Source organism: Pezoporus flaviventris, unplaced genomic scaffold, assembly GCF_033815535.1.
Source record: "Pezoporus flaviventris isolate CSIRO_AGI_PZ_B2104156 unplaced genomic scaffold, CSIRO_AGI_Pfla_v1 ptg000023l, whole genome shotgun sequence".
Lineage (NCBI taxonomy): Eukaryota > Metazoa > Chordata > Aves > Psittaciformes > Psittacidae > Pezoporus > Pezoporus flaviventris.
The window spans coordinates 14,228,261-14,248,927 of NW_026892571.1; the positions used below are offsets into that span (position 1 = coordinate 14,228,261).

Sequence of the window (20,667 nt, forward strand, 5' to 3'; positions counted from 1 at the left end):
AACACAGTAGCAAGGAAGAAAGAACAATAAGAGCATGTTAAGAGGGTTTGGCTTGTCATAATTCTTCTCACACGATCCTGTTGCTTTGATTACACTTAGCAATTTTAATTAAGCTGCATGTCAAGTGAGAACATTAAATCTAGCCTCCAAGCATGTTTGCCAGCAGTAAGTGAGCACCTCAGCATTATGAAGGGTAATTTTTGGAGATAAACAATGCCAGGAAGCCTCCTGGGTAGGGGCATGTAAATTACTGAGTTTTATATCCTGCTAAGCTGAGAGATTCCCATCAGGAGTTTTGTTACTGTAGAGAGCTGATCACTGGTGTGGATGTTACCCATGGTGAGAAAGAACAGATGTGGTTACTTCCCAAAGGAGATTCAAAGGCTTGTGTGAAATGAGCTCACTGGTCCAGGTCCACACCCCAGCAGCCAGCAGTGAGGCACATTGCGTTCCCCTATAAACCGCATGGTTCATCCTTCTCTGCAAAGCTTCTGCTAGTCCGTTCCCCGCTACATGGGATGAAGGTATTTTGGAAATGGCTCAGAAGCCAATGACAGCTTTGTCCTTACCAGATATTCTACACTGGGAGAGTCTCTGAAGATGCTCTGCCGGGTCTTTTCATTTTGAAGATATCAGCAACTGACCCCGATGTCGGCAGCAATGCCCAGATAACATACAGCCTCCATGGCCCTGGCGCAGAGGAGTTCCGGCTGGGCCCACATACAGGTGAGAGCAGGGCAAAGGATGCTTTTATCCTCTTCCTCACGCACTCCCAAGACTGGCTCAACACTTACCTCCTCTTGAGCAGACAAAAGGACTGTTCATTCCAGGTCTCCCAGGCTAGGATGGAATGGCAAACAGGCAGGTTTCGTGCAATATGGTATAGAGGAGAGGGAGCTGGCTTTCTTTACAAATATTGGCACTGTTAAAATGAAGGGCTGACACTATAGCTAACAGCCAGGTCTCAAGGAGGAGAGATCAGCAAGTATTTGGCTTGAGCCAAAGACACAAGCTCTGAACTCTAAGATTCATTTTATCAATTCTTGGACAGTATATTTGCCCAAAGAGACATGATGATCATTCTAGAGATCACTTGGGGTTCATTCCATTGCAGAAAGCTTAGTGCAGTGGGGTTTAATAAAGGCATTTAGAAGTACAATTTATATAGGAGCACTTTTATCCCATGATGGCATCTCTTGCATGAAGCTCAGCCCAACTTGCAGGACTCCCCGTGACAAGCCCTGCCAGGGCAGTGGCTGGCAGTGATCCGAGAATAGCCCCGAGCAACGTGGTGTGGACCCATCACTGCTATTAGCTGGATTACAAACGGTGTTCAAACCCTGCCTGTTGTCTCCCACGGTTCAGCCAGGCAGGGAGCATGCTTGAACCTCTCTGAGCTCTCCTAGGCTGTGGCTGCCGTTACAGGAGACAAGACCATCTCCTATTCTTTCCAACAGGGGAGCTGACCACATCTGCACCTCTCGACCGTGAACAGAAACCTGTGTACCATCTTGTTGCCAAAGCGACTGATGGTGGAGGCCGTTCCTGCCAGGCAGATATAACACTGATTGTAGAGGACACGAATGACAATGCACCAAAATTCTTCCCTAGTCATTGTGCTGTGGCTGTTTTTGACAACACCACAACAAAGACACCCATCGCCGTGGTTGCTGCCAGAGACCTTGATGAAGGTGAGTCAGAACGGGATTTACTTTTTTAGTAGAGTTCATCTTTCATCCCGAATAGAAACTTTTGAAACCTAGGGAAGGGCTACAGCAATGGGCATAGATGATTGAATCTTGGCGAAGATGTGCCTAGATCTCACTGCTGACATGTTCTTGAATAGCAGGCTGGCATCAGCACTTCTGTGGCCCTCTAGGTAGTACAATATCTGTAGAAACATGCAAAGACAGACTGAGCACATGCTCGGTGAGCTGTAAGTGATCCACGTTGCAAACTGTCATACACAATTTGCCTGGAACCCAAACTGGACAGAAGCTTTAGGAAAGATGGAGATCGAGAATGAGCATCATAAGGAAAAAGGAGCTTTAAACCTGGATAATGTAAATTATATGGATGGAGAGGTCCTTGTGAAGACAAAAGGATTCTCAGAATCATAGGTAAGGCTCCTAAAAAAGGAACTTTCAGTAAACCTCTCCAGCAGAGACTGACTTTACAGTGACAGAGAAGCAAGATCCTATTTATCTGCTTTGGAAGCAGATATGAAGGGAAATTATGTTTAAAATCAAGGAAATTAAAAATGGGAAGCACCATGAAATGCAGACGGATGATAGTGATGGATGATGGTCAGGATGGCTAGATGTCTGAACCTACAAGTGGACAGGGACAAACTTGATGTTCATACAGCCTCCATTTTCCCTAGGAACTTAAGGCCATTAAGTGCACATAGTCCTAATAGATTAAAAATAAATGTATAAACCCATCAGCGACCCTACCCATGAATTAATGCAGCCTGTCCCCTATCCTTCCAGGTCTCAATGCTGAGGTGGTCTATTCTCTCTCTGACTCTGCCAATGGACACTTTTCAATTGAGGAAACCACAGGGGTGATCCGTCTGGAAAAGCCTCTGAAGGATTCGCAGCACTCAGCATTTGAGCTAACAGTCTGTGCTACCGACCGGGGCACCCCGGAGCCCCTCTCTGCTCTTGGCACTGTCACTGTCTCTGTTGTGGATCTAAATGAGTACCTGCCTGTTTTCCTGGCCCCTGAATATGTGGCCATGGTAAAAGAAGACGTGGCTGTGGGTACAGAGGTGCTCAATTTGTCAGCCTTGACAAGGGACAATGCAGAAAACACAGAGATCAAGTATGAAATAGTGAATGGCAATGATCATGGGAAATTCCAGCTCAACTCAAACACAGGTAAAACAATCTCACGCCCAAGCAGGTCCAGGTTGACCCAACATCAAAGGCTGTCTTTGTATGTGTCTGGTTCTTCTCCATTTGGCTTGCATGTCTGCTCTTCTCTGCCTCTGCCCACCACAAGAGTAGGGAATACAGTGTTCTACTCCAAATTTTGTCAGCTAAGTCACTTAAGGAGTGACCCAAATCTTACTGAAATTAATGGAAAGAGTCTTGTTACATGTCTGGAACAGGAAACAGGTCCATGAGAATGAGGAATACATGGAGAACTGGATAAGAAAAATTTTCCACTTCAAAATGTAGGAGAAGGTGATTTCATTTTAAAGCCTCTCCATCTTGGTCCCACGAGGAACCTGTAGCCCAGGTTAACAGGCAGTTTTATTAGGTAGTGCTCAATGAATGTGGATAATCCCAACCTGTTAATCACGAGCAGGTGCTGAGCCAGGTTTACTAGCCAAATAAAGCACTGCTCTGTTTGCACAGCGGTCTGACAAGAACTGTTATCTATAAGCCAGTGTTAGCTCCCTGAAACAAGTCCTTGGCTGCATCATTAACGGCCCTCTGCCCTTGGCTGCAACATCCTCATCCACGGCACCTTCCTCAGCTTCTCTGCCCCCAAAGTTCTTGCTAATGTTTCCACACCAATCTTCTTATTAGTTTGTACATCTTACAAGACACAGAACAATATCATTTCCAGAGAATAGTTTTGTGACATTTTCAGTGCTGAACCCAAGAAAGCATCAAAACACACACACACATTCTGTCACCTGCTTCTCTTTTATCACTTCTGCTTTATATCTTCAGTACATGTTCTTCTTCATTTTTTGATATTAAAAAACCTTCTTTCAATTTGCATCTCTAGCCTCACAAATCACAGCATCTCATTCCACGCTTTTTTCTCCTGTATAACTGCATCTACATTGCACAACTTTTCATCCTACCTATGGCACAGTTGAGTGATTGTCTACTACTGCCTTGGTCACAGCTTTCAATAGCACTGTTGGACTGTCACCCTATTTTGTCCCAGATCTCTCCCAATCCAGATTTTTGTAGACATTCCAGAATTGAAGTTTCTTTCTCTTGATACCAGAGTGAGGCAGGTTATGACAGAATCAGTTCAATTAGAGTTTGTATTGTAGGATGCCATGACTCTCAGAATTCTGACTTAACCAGAAGAGGTCAAAGTTAGGCATCACCTTCTCAGCTGGCAGTTTGACATTCATCTCAGTATATCTCCAGTATTCCAAGAAACCTTACGTACCATTCGTTCAAAGTATCTTCTGTCCTTTTCTTTCCATCTGCCAACACAGGTGCCTTATACATAAATGGGAGCTTGGACTTTGAAGCGAGTCATGAGTATTACTTATCCATTGAGGGCACGAGGAAGGGCTCAGCTTCTCTCAGCGATGTGACCATGGTGGTGATCAACATAACCGACATCAATGACCATGCACCAGAGTTCATCCAAGACCCTTACTTTGCTGACATCCGGGAGGATGTTGCAGTTGGAGAAATCATCCTCACGGTATGATCACAAACCCTTACCTATCGTTTTACTTGTGCTATGCATTATTTACTCTTCTTTTGCACTTTACTTTTCCTTCTTATAGCTGAGTTTATTCTTGAAAAAACCTAATGAATGACACTTACGTAAACCACCTTCCTTCTTCCTCTTCAATTGAGACAAGCTCAAACCAACATCCTTAAATGACAAGGGGGGGTCCTACTCCCATCCCTCCATGGCAAGGACTTATTTTGCCAAAGATCCTAGCTTTTTTTTCTCCTAACAGGTGTCAGCTGATGACTTGGATGGAGCAATGAACAATCAGATCACATACTCAATTGTGGAAGGGAACCCACTGGGACACTTTGCCATTCAACCCAAAAGTGGGCAAATCAGCATTGCCAAGCATCTGGACAGAGAGGAGGTGAGTTCAACAGAATGAGAACAGAAGACTAAAACAGATGTGCCCCAAAAGACTGAGGGAGAAAAGTGTATTCAGTTACCTCCTGTTTTCTGAATGATCTATTCATAATACTGTAAGCAGAAGACAAGCCTTTCATTCGTTCATTTTCTAGACTCATAGATACTGCTGTAGGAAGGCTGGGCTTTGGGGAAGGCAATACAGCCTTCAGTGTCACAACTCTGGCCTTTGGTTTGTTCCACTGGTACTTCAAGCTGGTTGGGTGAGAGTCAGCCCCAAACTGGAAACCAACATGGTTGGTTTCTGCTTCTCTGCATCAGAGCATTACAGAAAACAGGTATGGGTAAGAGATGGAAAGGCCATCTGGACAATCTCTCATTCGTAAAACAGTAGCAGCCCAAACCACTGCTGACCGATGTTTACTCAGCTTGGTCTCATCCATTTTTGGCAAGTTGTTTTCCTTCTCTGCAAAACTATGTCGAGGCTGATTTTCTTTTCCAAAGTGCTTTGAGATTTATGGATGCAGAGCCTTAGCCAAGGGCAAAGCTATTGTCATGGTGCAATGCATGGCCTCAAGCATTTCACAAGCTGCAGCAGAGTAAATCAGCATAAAAAAAAAAAACCACCATTCCTCCATTTCTCCAAGTAATCATGCACTACAAATCTTCCAGATCCCCAGTTATTCCCTGACTGTTCGAGCCATGGATAACGGCCACCCTGCCCAGTTCAGCGATGCTGCTGTGCGTGTCCATGTTTCTGATGTCAATGACAACCCTCCCCGGTTCTTCCAGCTCAACTACAGTGTGGTGGTGCAGGTAAGCCAGGAGGTGGTTTGTTCTCCCAGTCCATCTCAGGGTAGTGAGGCACTCATGTGTGGGCTGCATAGGGGTGAGACAGTGATAAAGCATGCTGTTGCGTTGTGCTTATTGCCACGAAGAGCTGGCGGCATCTGCAGGGGCAGATATTCTGCCAACAGATGCCATTTTCTCTTTCCAATAGTTTCAGACACTTCCTGTCCTTTCAGTGCAGAGGTTTTCACACTTTCCAACCCTGACCTGCAGTCCCTTTCTCCCTTGCAATTGTCCATGTCTATACCACAACATAAAGAGCAGGCCCAAGCACATGGTCAAGCACCATCATGTCTGCTAGATGCAGCCCAGTTGTCACTTTGACTCAAGATAACCATGTACTCAGAAAGAAAGACAAAACATGCTTTCATCTGTACTTGTGCTGGCATGACTCAAGGGGTAAGAAAGGGCATCAGTTCAACTGTCTATGCTTAGCTGCCACATAGGTAATGCTATGAAAGGCAGTTCCTTGCCACCACCAGGTCTCTGCCACTGCTGGCAAGAGTCTCGTGTGTGTGTAACACAGAGATGCACATGGGGTGTAGGATTTGTTTCCATGTGGGTTCTTTCCTCTTTGCTTGCTTTCCTCCACTAACATCTTTCCCCATTTCAGGAGAATGCTCCGGTGGGTACCAGCGTCCTGGAGCTGATTATGAGCGACAGAGACTCCCCAGAAAATGGACCACCGTACTCATTCCAGATCACCCAGGGCAATGATGGGAAGGCCTTTGATGTCACCCAAAATGGTCTGCTGGTAACATCATCTGTCCTGAACAGAAGAATAAAGGAACAGTACCTACTACAAGTCCAGGTAGAGCCTGCTTTCCTGCTTTGCTGTCCTGGTATCTGGATCCCCCAGCTAGATTAAGTAGTAACAAAATAAGGATCACACAGCTGGATGGAAACATTGCTGGCTTTGGAGAAATCCAATCCAGGCACAAACTATGCAGCTTGGAACCAGCCTCAGAGCTCATTTCTCCGCACAGTTTACCCACAAGAAGCAGGGGGCAGCTTCTGCATTGATAAAATCAGATAATGCGATGAGAAATACGCTGTCAGTTTCCTTAGATGCTTTTCCCAGCATTGTTCTAGCAACTTCCAGTTTAAAGTGAGACCTGGATCTGGTCCTACAAACTTTCTCCAATTATCCTGGTCATTTAAGAAGCTGTTTAAATTCCTCTTCAAAGAGGATTTCTACTGTTGCAGAGGGAATTATTTTTCAGTGTTATCAGTAAGAATAGTAGCAGAACAAAAGGATAACAACATGTAAAATACATACTTCTTCAGTAATAGTAGTTGTTCTAAGAGGCAGGTACTACTGTATTATAAATCTCAACCACTAACTGCCTAAGATTAGGGAGAAACTTATTCTATAATCCAATTATTCACATTTTCTATTTTGAGGCTCCTTGACTCATGCTGGACAGACACTGTCACAGGTGGGAGATGGGCTTAAATAGTCCAGAAGTTGAGCAAATATGTTGATGTGTGTAACTGCTTTGTAGCTTTGTACACTCAGTTAGGGATGGATCCCCAAAGGTTGGCAATGTCTCTAAAGATGATTAATCCTCAGGAAATCAGAACTGCTCAGGTGTGCCTGAGCTAATGATGAGCACACACGGAAATGAGTGGTGCTCCCCACCACTAACAGGAGGTCTCAATCAGTCTTCATGCTGGAAGGAATTTCCCTGGGGCCATCTCCAGGCAGAGGTCCAACAATGCTGCCAATATTTCCCATTCCTTCTCCATTCCCAGCTCTGTGCCTGACAGCTTCCACCCACTGCTACCTGCATGGCACTCTTCCTTCACAAGACCTTATCACCCTGTCCAGTCAGGTGAGGTGACAGTAAGTCAGCATGTGGCTATAACAGATCCTTCTGTTCTCCTTGACAGGTCTCTGACAGCGGTATCCCTCCCCTGTCCTCATCTGCATTTATAAACATCCAAGTGACTGAGCAGAGTCAGTATGCCCCCTCAGCCCTTCCCCTGGAAATATTCATCACCACCAACGAGGAAGCTTTCCGCGGTGGTGTTCTGGGCAAGATCCATGCCACGGACCGAGACCCCCATGACACGCTTGTGTACACTTTGGTGGCAGAAGTGCCCCAGAAGGGACTCTTCTCTGTTGGGGCTGCAGATGGGAAGATCATTGCTGGGGACAAGCTTCCCCATGGCCACTATCTTCTGAACGTGACGGTCAGCGATGGTACGTTCACAGCCACCACCAGCGTCAATGTCCACGTGTGGTGCTTCACGCAGGAGGCCTTGGACAAGGCGGTGGTTCTACACTTCCGACATCTCTCCCCTGAGGAGTTTGTGGGTGACCACTGGCGCAACTTGCAGAGATTTCTGGGAAACATCCTTGTCACCCGGCGCCAGAACATCCACATGGCCAGCTTACAGCCTGCAGCTTCCTCTGATGGAGTGGACCTGCTCTTGGCTGTTGGAGAGCCACACGGCTCCTTGTATGAGCCTCGGGTCCTCGCTAATAAGATCACTGTGTCAGCTGGGGAAATGGACCAACTTGTTGGTCTTCGGATGAAGAAAGCAATTCACGTGCCATGCCATGGGTCAGACTGCGCCCACCGTGTCTGCAAGGAAACCATCCGGCTGGATCCAGGCATGATGTCTACCTACAGCACTGCCCGACTCAGCGTTCTCACCCCACGGCACAGCTTGGAGCAAATCTGCTCTTGCAATGGTGAGCAATCCTTCCTGCTGCTGTCCTGCCCTATAAACCTGGGCATATTGTGTTTTCCTTCAGTACACTATAGAGCACATGGACTTTCCAAGTTGCCCAATGACTAATAACTCTGCCTGCAATTTCAAAGACAAACCTAGACTCTTAGAGCTTGAAAGTTTCATATAGATTTTTGGTTTGTTTTGGTTTAAATTAATCTCCTGTAGCATTTAATAGCAACAGCATCTAGCTCATCGGGAAAAGTCACTCATACCTAGCAGGTAATGAAGCTCAGTGATCTCTGGGCTCCTGCGTTGTTGTAGGCTCAACAAAGCATGGACTGACAGATTCAAGGAAAGCCAGATAAAGCATATTTGTTATACTCACTCTAGTATAGTTCAAAAAATAAAAGGAAGGAGCAGGATCCGAGGTTAGCATTACTTGGGCAGGAGTGGTAGGGAATACCATAGAATAATGTAAAAACTTATTAAGGATAAGGAAATTCAAGGGTGTTGTAGACCACACTGAGAGCACCTTGAAGATGCTATAGGACAGAAATAGCCAGGCTGCTATTGCAGGATTGGTTTACGGTTGAGTACACAGATTAAATACAGGGAGCTCCAAATGGGAGCTGTAGGGGATGCAGTGCAGCAGTACCTGGGTTGCTGTGAATGAGGCTGTTCCTGGACAGTTAGGATGTCAAGCTAGAAAAAGAGGCAAGGCTTGACAGCGTCTATAGTGTCAAAGCATGACAAAGATGAGATCTTTCACTCATTCTCCTTACAGGAACAGCTGTAAGGTTTGGGGGCCACAGCTACATTTGGTACCAGCACTCACAGAGTGGCTCCTGGCACATACATTTTCGCCTGAAGACCCACCAGCTGCACGCTGTCGTGTTCTACGCTAACGGGACTGACCATGCCACTTTGGAGGTATGTACTGCAATGTGCATGTAGAAAACCTTACTCTTTCAGAGAAGGGAATCACAGAAAGAAGATGCAATAATATGTACCCTTAGTAATTCATGTAGCTAAAATACGAGATTTGGGAAGACCAAGTGAGAACCGAGCACAGTTCAGCAATTGCTGCAGCTACAACTAGTGAATCTTTTTTACATTGGTGAATGGATGTGCTAGTCTCTGGTGTGAAGGCAGCATACACCAATATCATAAGTCTACATCATCATCTTTTCTTACAGTTTGCTTCTCCATCCTTCTCTCATCACACCTCTAAGGGCAAAGAATTTACCAGGTGGAATTTTTCCCAGACCTGTCTGCTTTCACTATAGCAAAAGGCAAACTTCCTTCCCAAACCTTAGGAATGAAGTCAAACCCCCACTGAACACACAAACTGTCTGCCAGCCCACAATGTGGCTCAACCCAAAACAGAGGAGGAAGCCACATTGGGCTAGAGGCTTAGGGTAACAGGGTAGAGATGAGGAGGGCACAGGTGAATTCTGAAATTGGGAATATCACTACCAGCCTTTACCTGCATCAGAGCATATGCCAGTCAGGTCATGCATCTAATCAAATGGACCTCAAACTAAAGGTCTTTTACAATAATGGACAGAACAGACAAAACAAGAGCCTTAAATGTCATTTCTCAACCCCCCACTCTTTTCAACTGCATTCTTCAGGTGGGTTTTACTGTTTAAGACACCTGCACAGCCAGGAACATTTCAGTCTGATTGCTCTCCTCCCTCTGGCTGCACACTGAGTCTATCCAGCATTCAAAGATCATCTCCCTCTTCCACTTTGGCAACAGGAGAAAAGAAGCAGGTGACTAAAGAATAGGGGTTTTGTATATTCCGCATCAATTAAATTCAGACTAACTGGAGACCAAGGTCATAGGACATACTTACCAGCTTACAGAGATTTGTCTCTGAGACTAATCACATTGAGTTATACACACTGTAACCTACCTGGAATTGTTCATACTGGCCCTGAATTCCCTCATCCCTTCTCAGAGGAGAATGAAATACTTTTCTTTCTGATGTTATCAAAGACTCACACAGACAGGGACCTGCACAGCAGCTGAACCCAGGGACCTGCTCACAGTACATATTGCAAGCTCCTGCAGACACAGCCATGGCTCCTTAAGAGCAAGAGCCGAGAAACATCACCCCTATATCCTGTACCCTCCACACAATACTTTAAGCTGTATTGTGAAGAGCTGATGAGAAAAACTTCTCCAGAAGGGTCTTTAGTTTTCTATCCCATCTCTGGGAAGGAGAAACACCAAGCAGTTCAGCAGAAAGTCCAGATGGTGCTCAGAAAGGTTGACATGGCAGCAAGTTTTACTGAGCCAGACCTAACACACAGAGTCAAGGGAGAAAAGCCTCATCACTGGTGGAGTTCAGTGTGTCCGTGATCTGTACCCAGATGTCTCCACAAGCTTTTCAATAGGAAACATTCAAAAAGTCTCACCAGAAAGCTGCCTGTGAATTATTTCTTCCCTTACTTTATTTACAATATATCAGAGTTCAGACCTTTTCTAGACCATCGGGCCTGAAAGATACTGAAGCAATCCCTCAAGACTGTAAGCTCTGTAGGCTGCAGTACTCCAGTCATGAGACAAAGCTTTGACAAAATCAGAACTGATGTTTTGTAGATTTGGTAAAGAGGACAAGTTCTGCCAAGGGCATGCATACCATCACCCTTCCAATCACTAAGCTCTCCTGATGTGCAGAAATCAGATTGCAACAAGAGGATGGTAAACCAGGCAAGCTGGGAAAGACTTCGCAATCTGTCAGTTCTTGCTCCAGGGAATCGACTTCTCAGCTGTCTCCCAGCCCCAGAAATTGATAAGCCCAATCTACAGACCCATCTGAAGTGAAATCATGTTCCTCCAGATAAAGAGAAGTGACAAAGCTCTCCAGTGTGCTTGCCAATTGTGCAAAGAGATTTACATACATCTTGCCCTGGGGCCCTTCCATGGCATGTGCCAGCTGCACATAATTCTTCCTTCCTTCAATGGTTGCTCTCTTCTCCAAGTGGGATTTATTTATATCATGGTCTTCTTTAAGAGCTAACTGTTGTCCTGCTCTGCTTTTGACTCCTCCTCATATAATATGTAGGTTACCCTAGAGTTCAGCGCAGCACATAACCGCTCCTCCTCTTCTAGCCTCTACCAAACATCACCACTCCTCACTGACTCTAATACCCCCAAGGAGATCTTTTGCCTGGGATTAATTGCTTGATGTTACATAGCAAGCTCTGCAGGTTTTCCATGAATGTTTTATTCCATCTCTTTTCTCCTTCTCCAAATGGTTTTGGCTTCTATAAGAGAGAGGTTTTATCAACAAAGCAGTGGGGAGAAAAATGTGAAAGAGAGATTTACCCCTGACTTCACCCTGAAACAAAACCTTTCATAACCTTTCCTTTTTTGTTCCTCCATATGAGTTTTAAAGATTAATCTTGGGCCGCATATAAGAATTTCTGATGCCCCAGTTTAATGCAGAAGACAGTGGTGTGGTTCACTTTCAGCAGCTCAACCTCTTGTGTCCTTCCTATCTGCTGGAGATCAAGGATAAGATTGCAATACCTATCAGCGGCTTTGGCCTGGCTTTCCAGCATGCTGGTCAGGAGCAGGGTACAACAGTAATTCCTTTCTCTGCCTCTCAATTCTTCCTTGCTTCCTCCAGAAACAGCTGCCAGTGCTCCTCCTCCACTACTAACAAGACAGTGAGAACAGAATAAAAACCATGTGGCCCAGAACAAGAGTCCATCTGTGACTGGTGATGAATAGTCTCAGTAGTGGGGCTCTGATTAGGCTCAGGAAGGAGGGAGAAGGGGTAAGCAGGACTATGATCACGTGGCTCTGCACCTTGTTATCTGGAAAGATCAGCTTCCCTTCTTGCACACTGGCCAAAGGTTGCATGGAAGGACCGTGGGTGAAATTGTGCCGGAGAGATGAAGGTGTTTTGCAATGTAAAGGTGGTTGCAGTCACTTAAACAGGCTTTAATTGACCCCCGCATAGCTTAATATGAGTGAAGGGGGCTGATTTGGGCAGCTGGTTATTCTTGGAGTCTGAAAGTTGGGATTCATCTTGACTCTTGATGCTTAGGCAGGGAGAGAGGGGAGCACGGAAGTGTTGAAAGCCTCTATGAAGACAGGTACTTGTATCACAGCTCACTGTAGCTTCTGGGATGTGTTTTGCAGATGGTTAATGGAGTGCCTCAGCTTGGGTACAGCTGCCAGGGAAACTACACTGGGAACCTCTCCTCCTCACGTTTTGTGAGCGATGGCGAGTGGCACTCAGTGTTCCTGGAGGTGAAGAACACGTCCGTCCGCCTGCTCATTGATGGCCTTGGAAACTCCTCTCTCCAGCTGCCAGCAACCTGCACTTTGTCCCTGGGCAGACGAGACCTGCTTTTTGGGGGCCTCCGGCACTCGCCCCAGTCCCAGAGAGTCATGTGGGGGTTCAGGGGCTGCCTGGACGTGGTTGCAATCAATGGCAGAGAAGTGGTTCTCCTGCCTGGGAAAGGGCAATCAAAGGAAGTCGTGGAGGAGGTGGGGATAAAGCAGTGTTGCTCCCCCACTGGTGCCTGCAGCAGCAACCCATGCCTCAACAATGGGATGTGCTCCGAAACTCATGGAGGAGGTATGTGAACATCCCACACAGAGCAATGGGAGGGCAGTAAGTAGTGAGGGGAGGGGAAGTGTAACCTGTTCCTTACAAGGAGAATCAGAGGTCCAGGGGGACGTCAAGTGATAGAGCAGCAGCAGCTGGGGGATACAAGATCCTGGCTCTCACCAATAGGACCATGGCCCAGAGGGCAGGAAGGTGTTTCTAAGGCGTGTGCATGACTTAAGAGAGCACAACGCTGCCAAAACTCAGATGCAAATAGAAATTCCACCCACCCCTCTGCATCCTCTTTGCTTAAGGAGCCTTTAGCAAAGCTGGAATCAGGCAAGAATGGATCATGCAGCGATGGTATCTGGGCAGAAATAAGACAAGATCTTGGTCTATTCCCACTGCAGTCAGTGACTCCCCAGGGCTATGGGAAGGGATATGGGAAAACCATAAGCTCAAATCCAAGAGTCTCAGGCTAACACAGGGTGCATGTGCTCAACAGAGGTTTGGTACCAGCCTCTGCCCAAGACAACCTCATCACTGCCCCATTCCTTCCATCAGGTGGGCTCCCTGCAGCCAGCTGCATCAGAGGGTCTATCAAGGTGGACACTGTGTGCACCTTGGCCCTTCCTCGGGGCAGAGGGGTGTTTTCCAGGCTGCTGCGTGGGGCAGAAGCTCCTCCTGGAGCTCTGTGCTCTTTGGGTCCATTGCCAAATCCCACACCCTGCCTGGCGAGCAAGCGAGGACAGAGGAGGGAGCACACCTCCTCCTGCTCTGCCCGCAGCCTCTGGGAACAAGATTCCCAGCCCTGTCAACTCAGCAGCTGCCTGGTTCAGGTGAACTTGTTTGACACGAGGTACATCTGTACTGAACAGTTAGCCTGGCTGGCATCACACCTCACCTCAACCTGCAGACCCTCCGCACTGAAAACCCCTCTGGCTGGGACGGAAGGGGCTCAAAGCCTATGAGGTGAAAACTCTTCTCTGCTCCAAGTCAAAGCATCGCTTGCTTTGTAGAGAGTGTACAATGGGAGCGAAGGGGAGGAAATCAGTCCCTCAATATTAATCTAATAACCATCCAGTGCTCTTTACATAGTTTTCTTCCAAGGTGATCAACTTCTGCAGATGGCCCAACTGCCCAGGAAAGAGCCCATGTGACATGGCCCCAGGCAGAAACACGCAGGGCACTGCTGCAGGGAAGGGGATGCTCAAGGGACGTTTAGTCTGTGAGGTGCTTGCCTGCCTTGAGCACTGCATGCTCACTCCTATGGACCACGGGCGCACAGCACAAGGTTATGCAAAGCTCTGCGCAGGGATCTCAGGCGTGGGGTTATCTGCACAGGCAAAGACACGTCCGTGCAGGAGAGCCTGGCTGCGCCGCGTGAGAACGCATCCATGCAGGAGGGGTCAAAGCCAGACCAGCCCCACATCAACCACAGCGCTCAGGACCACAGGGGCCAACACATGTGAACCCCTGCACACGGGAACACGTGTCTGGGCACACGCAGCCCCATAGGCAAAGTCCAGCACCCGCTGCATGAACATCGGCACATCCCTGTTGTACATCCGCTAACATACGTGGGAACAGGTCTGTGTTCACCCTGTTCTCTAAAGCAGGGATGTTTAACCTGTCGATGAACAGCACTTTTCAAGCATGCTGCAAGGTGGAAACTCTGAACTTCCCGTGTGGCACCACCAGCTGAGCAATTAGCAGGAGCTCAGCACAGCCAGGGACATTCCCATGCTTAGGGCTACGTTAAACAGCAGCCAAAAAGGCAAACAGCAGCAGCCCCCTGAGTCCCCGGCTATGCAGGGTTTCTCTCTGGCTGTGAGCAGACACCTCCTGTAGGCAAGAGAAACCTGACATGTTGAGACAGGCGCTTCATACCACACGAACTCAAAGGGCTAAATGCTCCAGAGAACAATAAGGTACAGAGGATTGCATTTAGCAGAGTCAGAAACCATGAATCAGCCAGCCAGGCTCCCCTTCCTTTTAAGCTGAATCTGTCTCCTAGCTTCTCCATGCATTAAAGCTGTGCCCTGAATGCATCCCTGATAGGAAAGGGTGTCAGGAGATGGCAGGGTTGACTTGTTGCTTAAATAGCTCTCTAGTGCCACTGCATTGCCTCAAAGTGGTAACCCAGCCTCCAGCAACCACTTCAGGTCCTATAATGTACCCACCATGGCTCGGGTGCCCCATAGCACCTTCTGCAGCAGCAAGTACCCATGCTTAGGCAGCTGGATTGAGCCCTCTGTGTGTGCCATCAGCACCAGGCACTGCTCCTCCTATTCTTGCTAGTTCTTCCATCAGGATATGGTCTCTACATGGCACTTTCTCACCCTCTCCAGGTTACACCTGCATTTGCCCTGGGCTGTTTTCCGGTGAGCGCTGTGAGCTCGGGGACAGTCCCTGCGAGTCCAAGCCCTGCCTGCACGGAGGAACCTGCACCCTCTCTGCCACGGGGTACTCCTGCCACTGCCCTGACTGGTACCTGGGCGAAAGGTAAGGTCCAGGAAGGCTTTGGGATGGGTGATCTCCCACGGTGGGTGAAAACATGAGCTCTACCAACAACCATTGCACATTTCTGGAGCTCACCGGGTCCAGACACTGGGATGCAAACTGCATGTACCTGAGCACGGAAGTGTCTAAAGACAGAGCTGAGCAGAGCGGGACATAAACAGCTCTGCCCTCAAGCGGTCACTGCCCGTCTGTGCCCATCTCCTCTGATCAGGAGGGGAAAAAAGACGACTCTCCTCTCTTCATAGATGCTTTGAGTGCCCCTCCAAGCTCCCTGTCCTGCCTCTAGCTCAGCATGATGAGGGATGCGCAGCACATGCTCAAACAGCATCACATCCAGCTCATCCCTCTGCCTCGTTTACCCAGGATGAACACTGGTCCCTTGAATCAGTGCAGAGGCGCAGGTTATTCGTGCAGCGTGTGGTCCCCTAAAAACTGGGCATTAGGTGGCAGTGCGATACCTGAAATCACTGCTTGTCCAGCCTCAGCCTGCGGTGTCGCGCCACAGCTCACACATTCCAAAAACACTTAGAAAAAGGAGCCTAAACCTCACAAAGTTTGTTCAGTAACAAGGTAAAAAGGAAGGAAAGCCAACAGAGCATTGCATGTTCCACCTAGCAGGGGGGAATCATCACTGTTGGAAGGAAAGCTTCCCTGTGCTATTGGGGAACTTTTAGGTTGTGTGAGGTGAAGCAGGACAGAGTCAGAGATTCAGTCCCAGTTCTGCAGCTCCTTAAGAAGCCAAAACCTCTCCAACAAGGGTGCTCATCACCACTCTTCAGGATAGATTTTCCCCAACTGTTTGCTGCAACCTGCAAACATTCACAGATCATCCTGAGACCCCAGAGCTTGAAGGACGTGTGAGACATCATGAGAGGTTAGCACACCTCAGAGTGACCCTGTGCTCCGTAATTTAGAAGGATAAGAGCATCTCTCTATGCAGTGTTATCCCTAGGATGTCCAAATACTCCTCTGAGGCAGGATACCCCCATTTTAATCTGTTGCATATGACTGAAAAAATGAACTATCTGTCAAATATATTCTCCTGAAAAGCATCATTTTATACTCCAGCATCACAGTCCTCTGCCAGGAGAGGCAAGTAGCACAAACCTAGGGATGGAGAGCAGACAGGGATGGAGCATCCTTAGCCGGTATAAGGCAGACTCCTGAACAGGATACCACAGTTCTAGCTGCATCTCCAGGCTGACATTGGTCGTCTCCATCTCCTCCCTACAGGTGCGAGAAGCTGGCCGAGGAATGCCAAAACAACCCATGCCGAAACTCCGGGCGCTGTGTGAGCACCCAGGGCTCAGTGCACTGCATCTGCCCATCGGATTACCAGGGGGACTACTGCACGCAGCCCATCATCACCCCGGCCATCGTGCCCACACAATGGGCAGTGGGCCCTGAGGAGATAGCAGAGATTGTGGCCGGTGTGCTGGGGGTGGCCATCCTGGCCGTGGCCTTCGTGCTCATCCGCAAGCGCTACCGCCACCGCGCCAAGGCACACAAGCCCGTGGCAAGGGAGGACCCCGACCTGCTCTCCAAGAGCGAGTTCTCCAAGAGCGTAGGTGTGGGCACCCAAGCCGTGCCACCCATCGAGCTCAACATCCTCAGTGATGCAGCGCACAACAACCTGGACCGGGGCACAGCGGAGCAGCGCAAACCCACCAGCACCCCCGAATTTGTCACCTTCAACTCAGCCAATGCCCCGAAGCACCGGGGTACCATCGTGTGCAGTGTGGCACCCAACCTGCCCCCTGCTGCACCCCCCTCCAACTCTGACAACGAGTCCTTCATCAAGTGCACTTGGGCCAGGGAGGAGATGGGTCAGTAGCACTGATTTCTGTTGCTCTTACACATCCCTCTTCCCCTTGTGAAGTGGATCTAAGGTTTGCAAGGATGAGGGACCAACAGCAGTGGTTAAAGCCAGGCAAAAGCACAGGCAAATGGTGCCCAAGCCCTGCTGTAGGATTCTCTATTGGCTCCTCCCTCCTGGCTCACCAGTACATCCCAGTTTTCAGCTTTAATCTCCTCAATCTCCCATGCAATAAGCAGGGAAAACATTAGTGCATAGCCTGGATTCCCACACATCCTGGGTCAAAAGACCCCATGAATGAGAATTATTAAGTTAAGAAGAAAAAAATAAGATGCTAAAAGTCAGTGTGAGTTTTTGCGGAGGCATTTTCATCAGTTTCTAGGCAGAGGGATCACACCCTCAAGGAAACACCTTGCGTGGCTCTAGACAGCAAGGTTACTGCTTTCTCGCAGGAATTCATCACCAATGTACACTGTTAGAAGAGGGGGCACAAGAGTAACTATAGGGAGAGATCCAATGGATCACTTCCTCTGCCCCATCCCTTCATCATGCAAGCTTCTTGCATGTGAATGGCATGATAAGTGTGTCTTTTGGGCGTTAGAGTAGTGAGTGGCTGAAGGTGGGAACACTGCTTCAGCACAGCAGCCCCCTTGATTCCCAAAGCAGCAATCACAGCTCCCCTGTCCCCACATCTCTCTTCCCTGGTTGCCACATCTGCATGCTCAGTCTACAGAAGTAGTGCGAGGGCAGGAGAGGGAAAACAACAGCTTGAACTGCAACTAACACAACTCTCTTTTATTCCAGTCTACCCAGCAGAAACAACGTACTGGCCCCCCCAGTACCTGTCATCAGACGTGCAGGAGTACTCCCACTACGAGATCATTCAAGCCCCCCCAGCATCCTCCTCCCACCCTCCTCTTCCCCCACCTCCTCCTCCACCAGCAGACACGGAACCGGTCGCTCTTTATGGAGGCTTCCCCTTCCCGCTGGACCAGAGCAACAAGCGGGCTCCCATCCCGCCCCGCTACAGCAACCAGAACCTGGAGGACTTCCTGCCGCTCGGGCCCGTGGACATGGGAGCCTCCCAGTGCCAGAACGAATACACGGCCATCAGCTATTACCCAGCACAACTGGTGCAGGGCGAGGGTGTCCCATACCAGCCCGACCCCGGGTACAAGCGGGTGAGCATGCGCCTGAGCGTGGCTCAGCCCTCATATGCAGACTGCGAGGTGGGCCACCAGCCCAGCATCCGAGCACAGCCCCTTCCACCCCCCAACTACGAGGGCTCTGACATGGTGGAGAGCGACTACGGGAGCTGTGAGGAGGTGATGTTTTAACAGGGGGCTCATGCTCGGGATGAGAAGCGCATCTCCGTGCGGAACAGTGGGCAGGGGGCTGGTCCATGCTGCTCAAGGGGGTTTAATGTGTGTGTCCCCCCCCAACTCTGCAGCATCTCCCCGTGCACGGCTGGGGCGTAATTTGGCTGGATCTTTCCCCACACTGTGCTCCTGCTGCAAATGGAGGGGAAATGCTCCAGCCACTGCCCGGACACAGAGGATGCTCCTGGGATGCCAGTGACTAACCTGCCTCCTTGCCAAGGGGACTTCCTCGGATACCATGCAGGACCACCCTCCTCCCACCCCAGGCTCCCTGGCCACAGGGATGATGAGGAGGAGGAGGGCAAGCACTGCAGGTATGGCAGCAGTCATGGTGGAGAAGGTGCAAAAGGACTAGTGATGCACCGCCTGGGAATGCCCCACACGGGATAGCACAACTACCCTGCTCTGGCTCCGAGGGCTTGCATCAAGCCAACAGTTTGCCCAGTGGAACGGATCAGCTGGTGCAAACCCTCTTCCATGTCTGCTCCCTGATGCAGGGAGAGAGATGAGGGAATGCAGCTGGTCCCGTCAGCATATCCCTCACTTGGCCAATAGATGTCCAAGAAAAAAAGAAAAAGATAAAAAAAAAAGTCCATTTCTGTATTAAAAACAAGCAAGAAGCTTCATCACACCAGGGACCACCCACAGACTCAGCGCAGTGCAGCAGCAAAGCACGACCCTGCGCAGGCAGGCTGTGCTCATGGGTATAAGGGAGACCCTGCCTTGAGGATGCAAGCATAGACATGTCCCATGGCTGTCATGGTCCCGTGCTGAACACAGCAGAACATGGTCCTGCTGCCCAGCTGGGGCTCCCTGGTGTATCCCAGAAGGACTGACCAGCACCACATGGCTGAGACAGGGCACCGAGGCTGCTGAGCGTGGGTTTGCCCGTATGTCCTTGTGCTTGGAAATGCATCGTTGCTTCGTGAGAGGTTTCCTTTGGTCGGTTGTTTGATGTAACTTTTTTGGTCGTTGATTTTTGGAAAGTATTAAAAGAGTTTGGATTTTTTTACTACTGATCTCATTCGATAACTTGGGGATTTCCTTGTAAATAGGACACCCCTGCCCAGCTCCAGCCAAGGGCTGTCCGGGGAATAACAGCTGCTTTTGGACACCAGCAGCCCCTTCAAAGTACCAAGACAGCAGGACAGGGCTCGCTGTCAACTGGAGACCATTATCCATCTGTTTCCAAGATTAGTGCCAAGCAACCCCATCAGTGACTGGTGAGGGGGGATTGTCCCAGCCCTGGGGACCTCTCAGGGCCAGCCCCATGCCAGGGCAGAAGGGCAGGCAGCTACTAGGTGTATCCTACAGACAGTACTATTAGGAACACCTCAGAGCACTAACACACACAGAGCAGGAGGGGAGATTGCACAATTATCATGCTCATGAGGACCACAGCATCATCTGGGAGCCCCAAACCACTATTTGGGTACACACAGAGGTCTGCACACAGACCTCTTCCCAGCCAAAAGGGAAACCATGCTCTTGCCCCATGGCAGCCAAGCACTTACAGCCAACAGGGTGAGACAGCCTCCATAGTAAATTCATTCAGCCCCAGTTCTCCTGTCCTTCATTAGTTGCTCCTAGGAGCAAAAACATGCAAAACCTCTTTGCTCATTCTTTTCAGACCAGAATAAATCAGAAATCATTCCTCCTTGCATTCCTGCTGAAGCAACACTAGGACTCACCCCACTCCCCTAAAAACCCCAAGGATACCACAACATCCTACCTGCTGGCTTGAAGGGGGCTCATCACACAGAGAGGGCGAGAAGAGAACCGCAGAACAGCCCCTCTCCTGCCCGAAATACTGCTGCAGAACAAGCATCACCTGCAGTGGCCAAACCTCCCACCCCCAGCTCTGTAACCCCACCACAGCTGGGGTTAATCCCACATTAGAGCCAGGGCAAGGAGCAATTGGCTGCACTTGTGCAGGTCCCCAGCTCAGCTTCGCTCTGCAGGATGGGCTTGTGAGCTTGTGGCTGTATTTTCATGCAACTTCTTGACTTGGAAGTGCCCCTCCCAGGCCCACATTCCCCAT

General features: G+C 49.0%; 1 protein-coding gene across 2 annotated transcripts in view; it reads left to right on the top strand.

The window, feature by feature from the left end:
* Positions 1-19,638, top strand: part of FAT2 (FAT atypical cadherin 2) — a 57,339-nt gene extending 37,701 nt beyond the window's left edge. For both annotated transcript variants that reach the window (XM_061456869.1, XM_061456868.1), the window contains exons 12-24: positions 573-726; positions 1,458-1,691; positions 2,493-2,882; positions 4,193-4,407; positions 4,673-4,810; positions 5,479-5,622; positions 6,269-6,466; positions 7,549-8,356; positions 9,122-9,267; positions 12,497-12,938; positions 15,260-15,413; positions 16,665-17,257; positions 18,052-19,638. In XM_061456869.1, coding sequence (XP_061312853.1) covers positions 573-726; positions 1,458-1,691; positions 2,493-2,882; positions 4,193-4,407; positions 4,673-4,810; positions 5,479-5,622; positions 6,269-6,466; positions 7,549-8,356; positions 9,122-9,267; positions 12,497-12,938; positions 15,260-15,413; positions 16,665-17,257; positions 18,052-18,584 — 4,149 coding nt within the window. In that variant the 3' untranslated portion in view covers positions 18,585-19,638. The remainder of the gene's footprint in view (positions 1-572; positions 727-1,457; positions 1,692-2,492; positions 2,883-4,192; positions 4,408-4,672; positions 4,811-5,478; positions 5,623-6,268; positions 6,467-7,548; positions 8,357-9,121; positions 9,268-12,496; positions 12,939-15,259; positions 15,414-16,664; positions 17,258-18,051) is intronic.
* Positions 19,639-20,667: the final 1,029 nt, after the last annotated feature.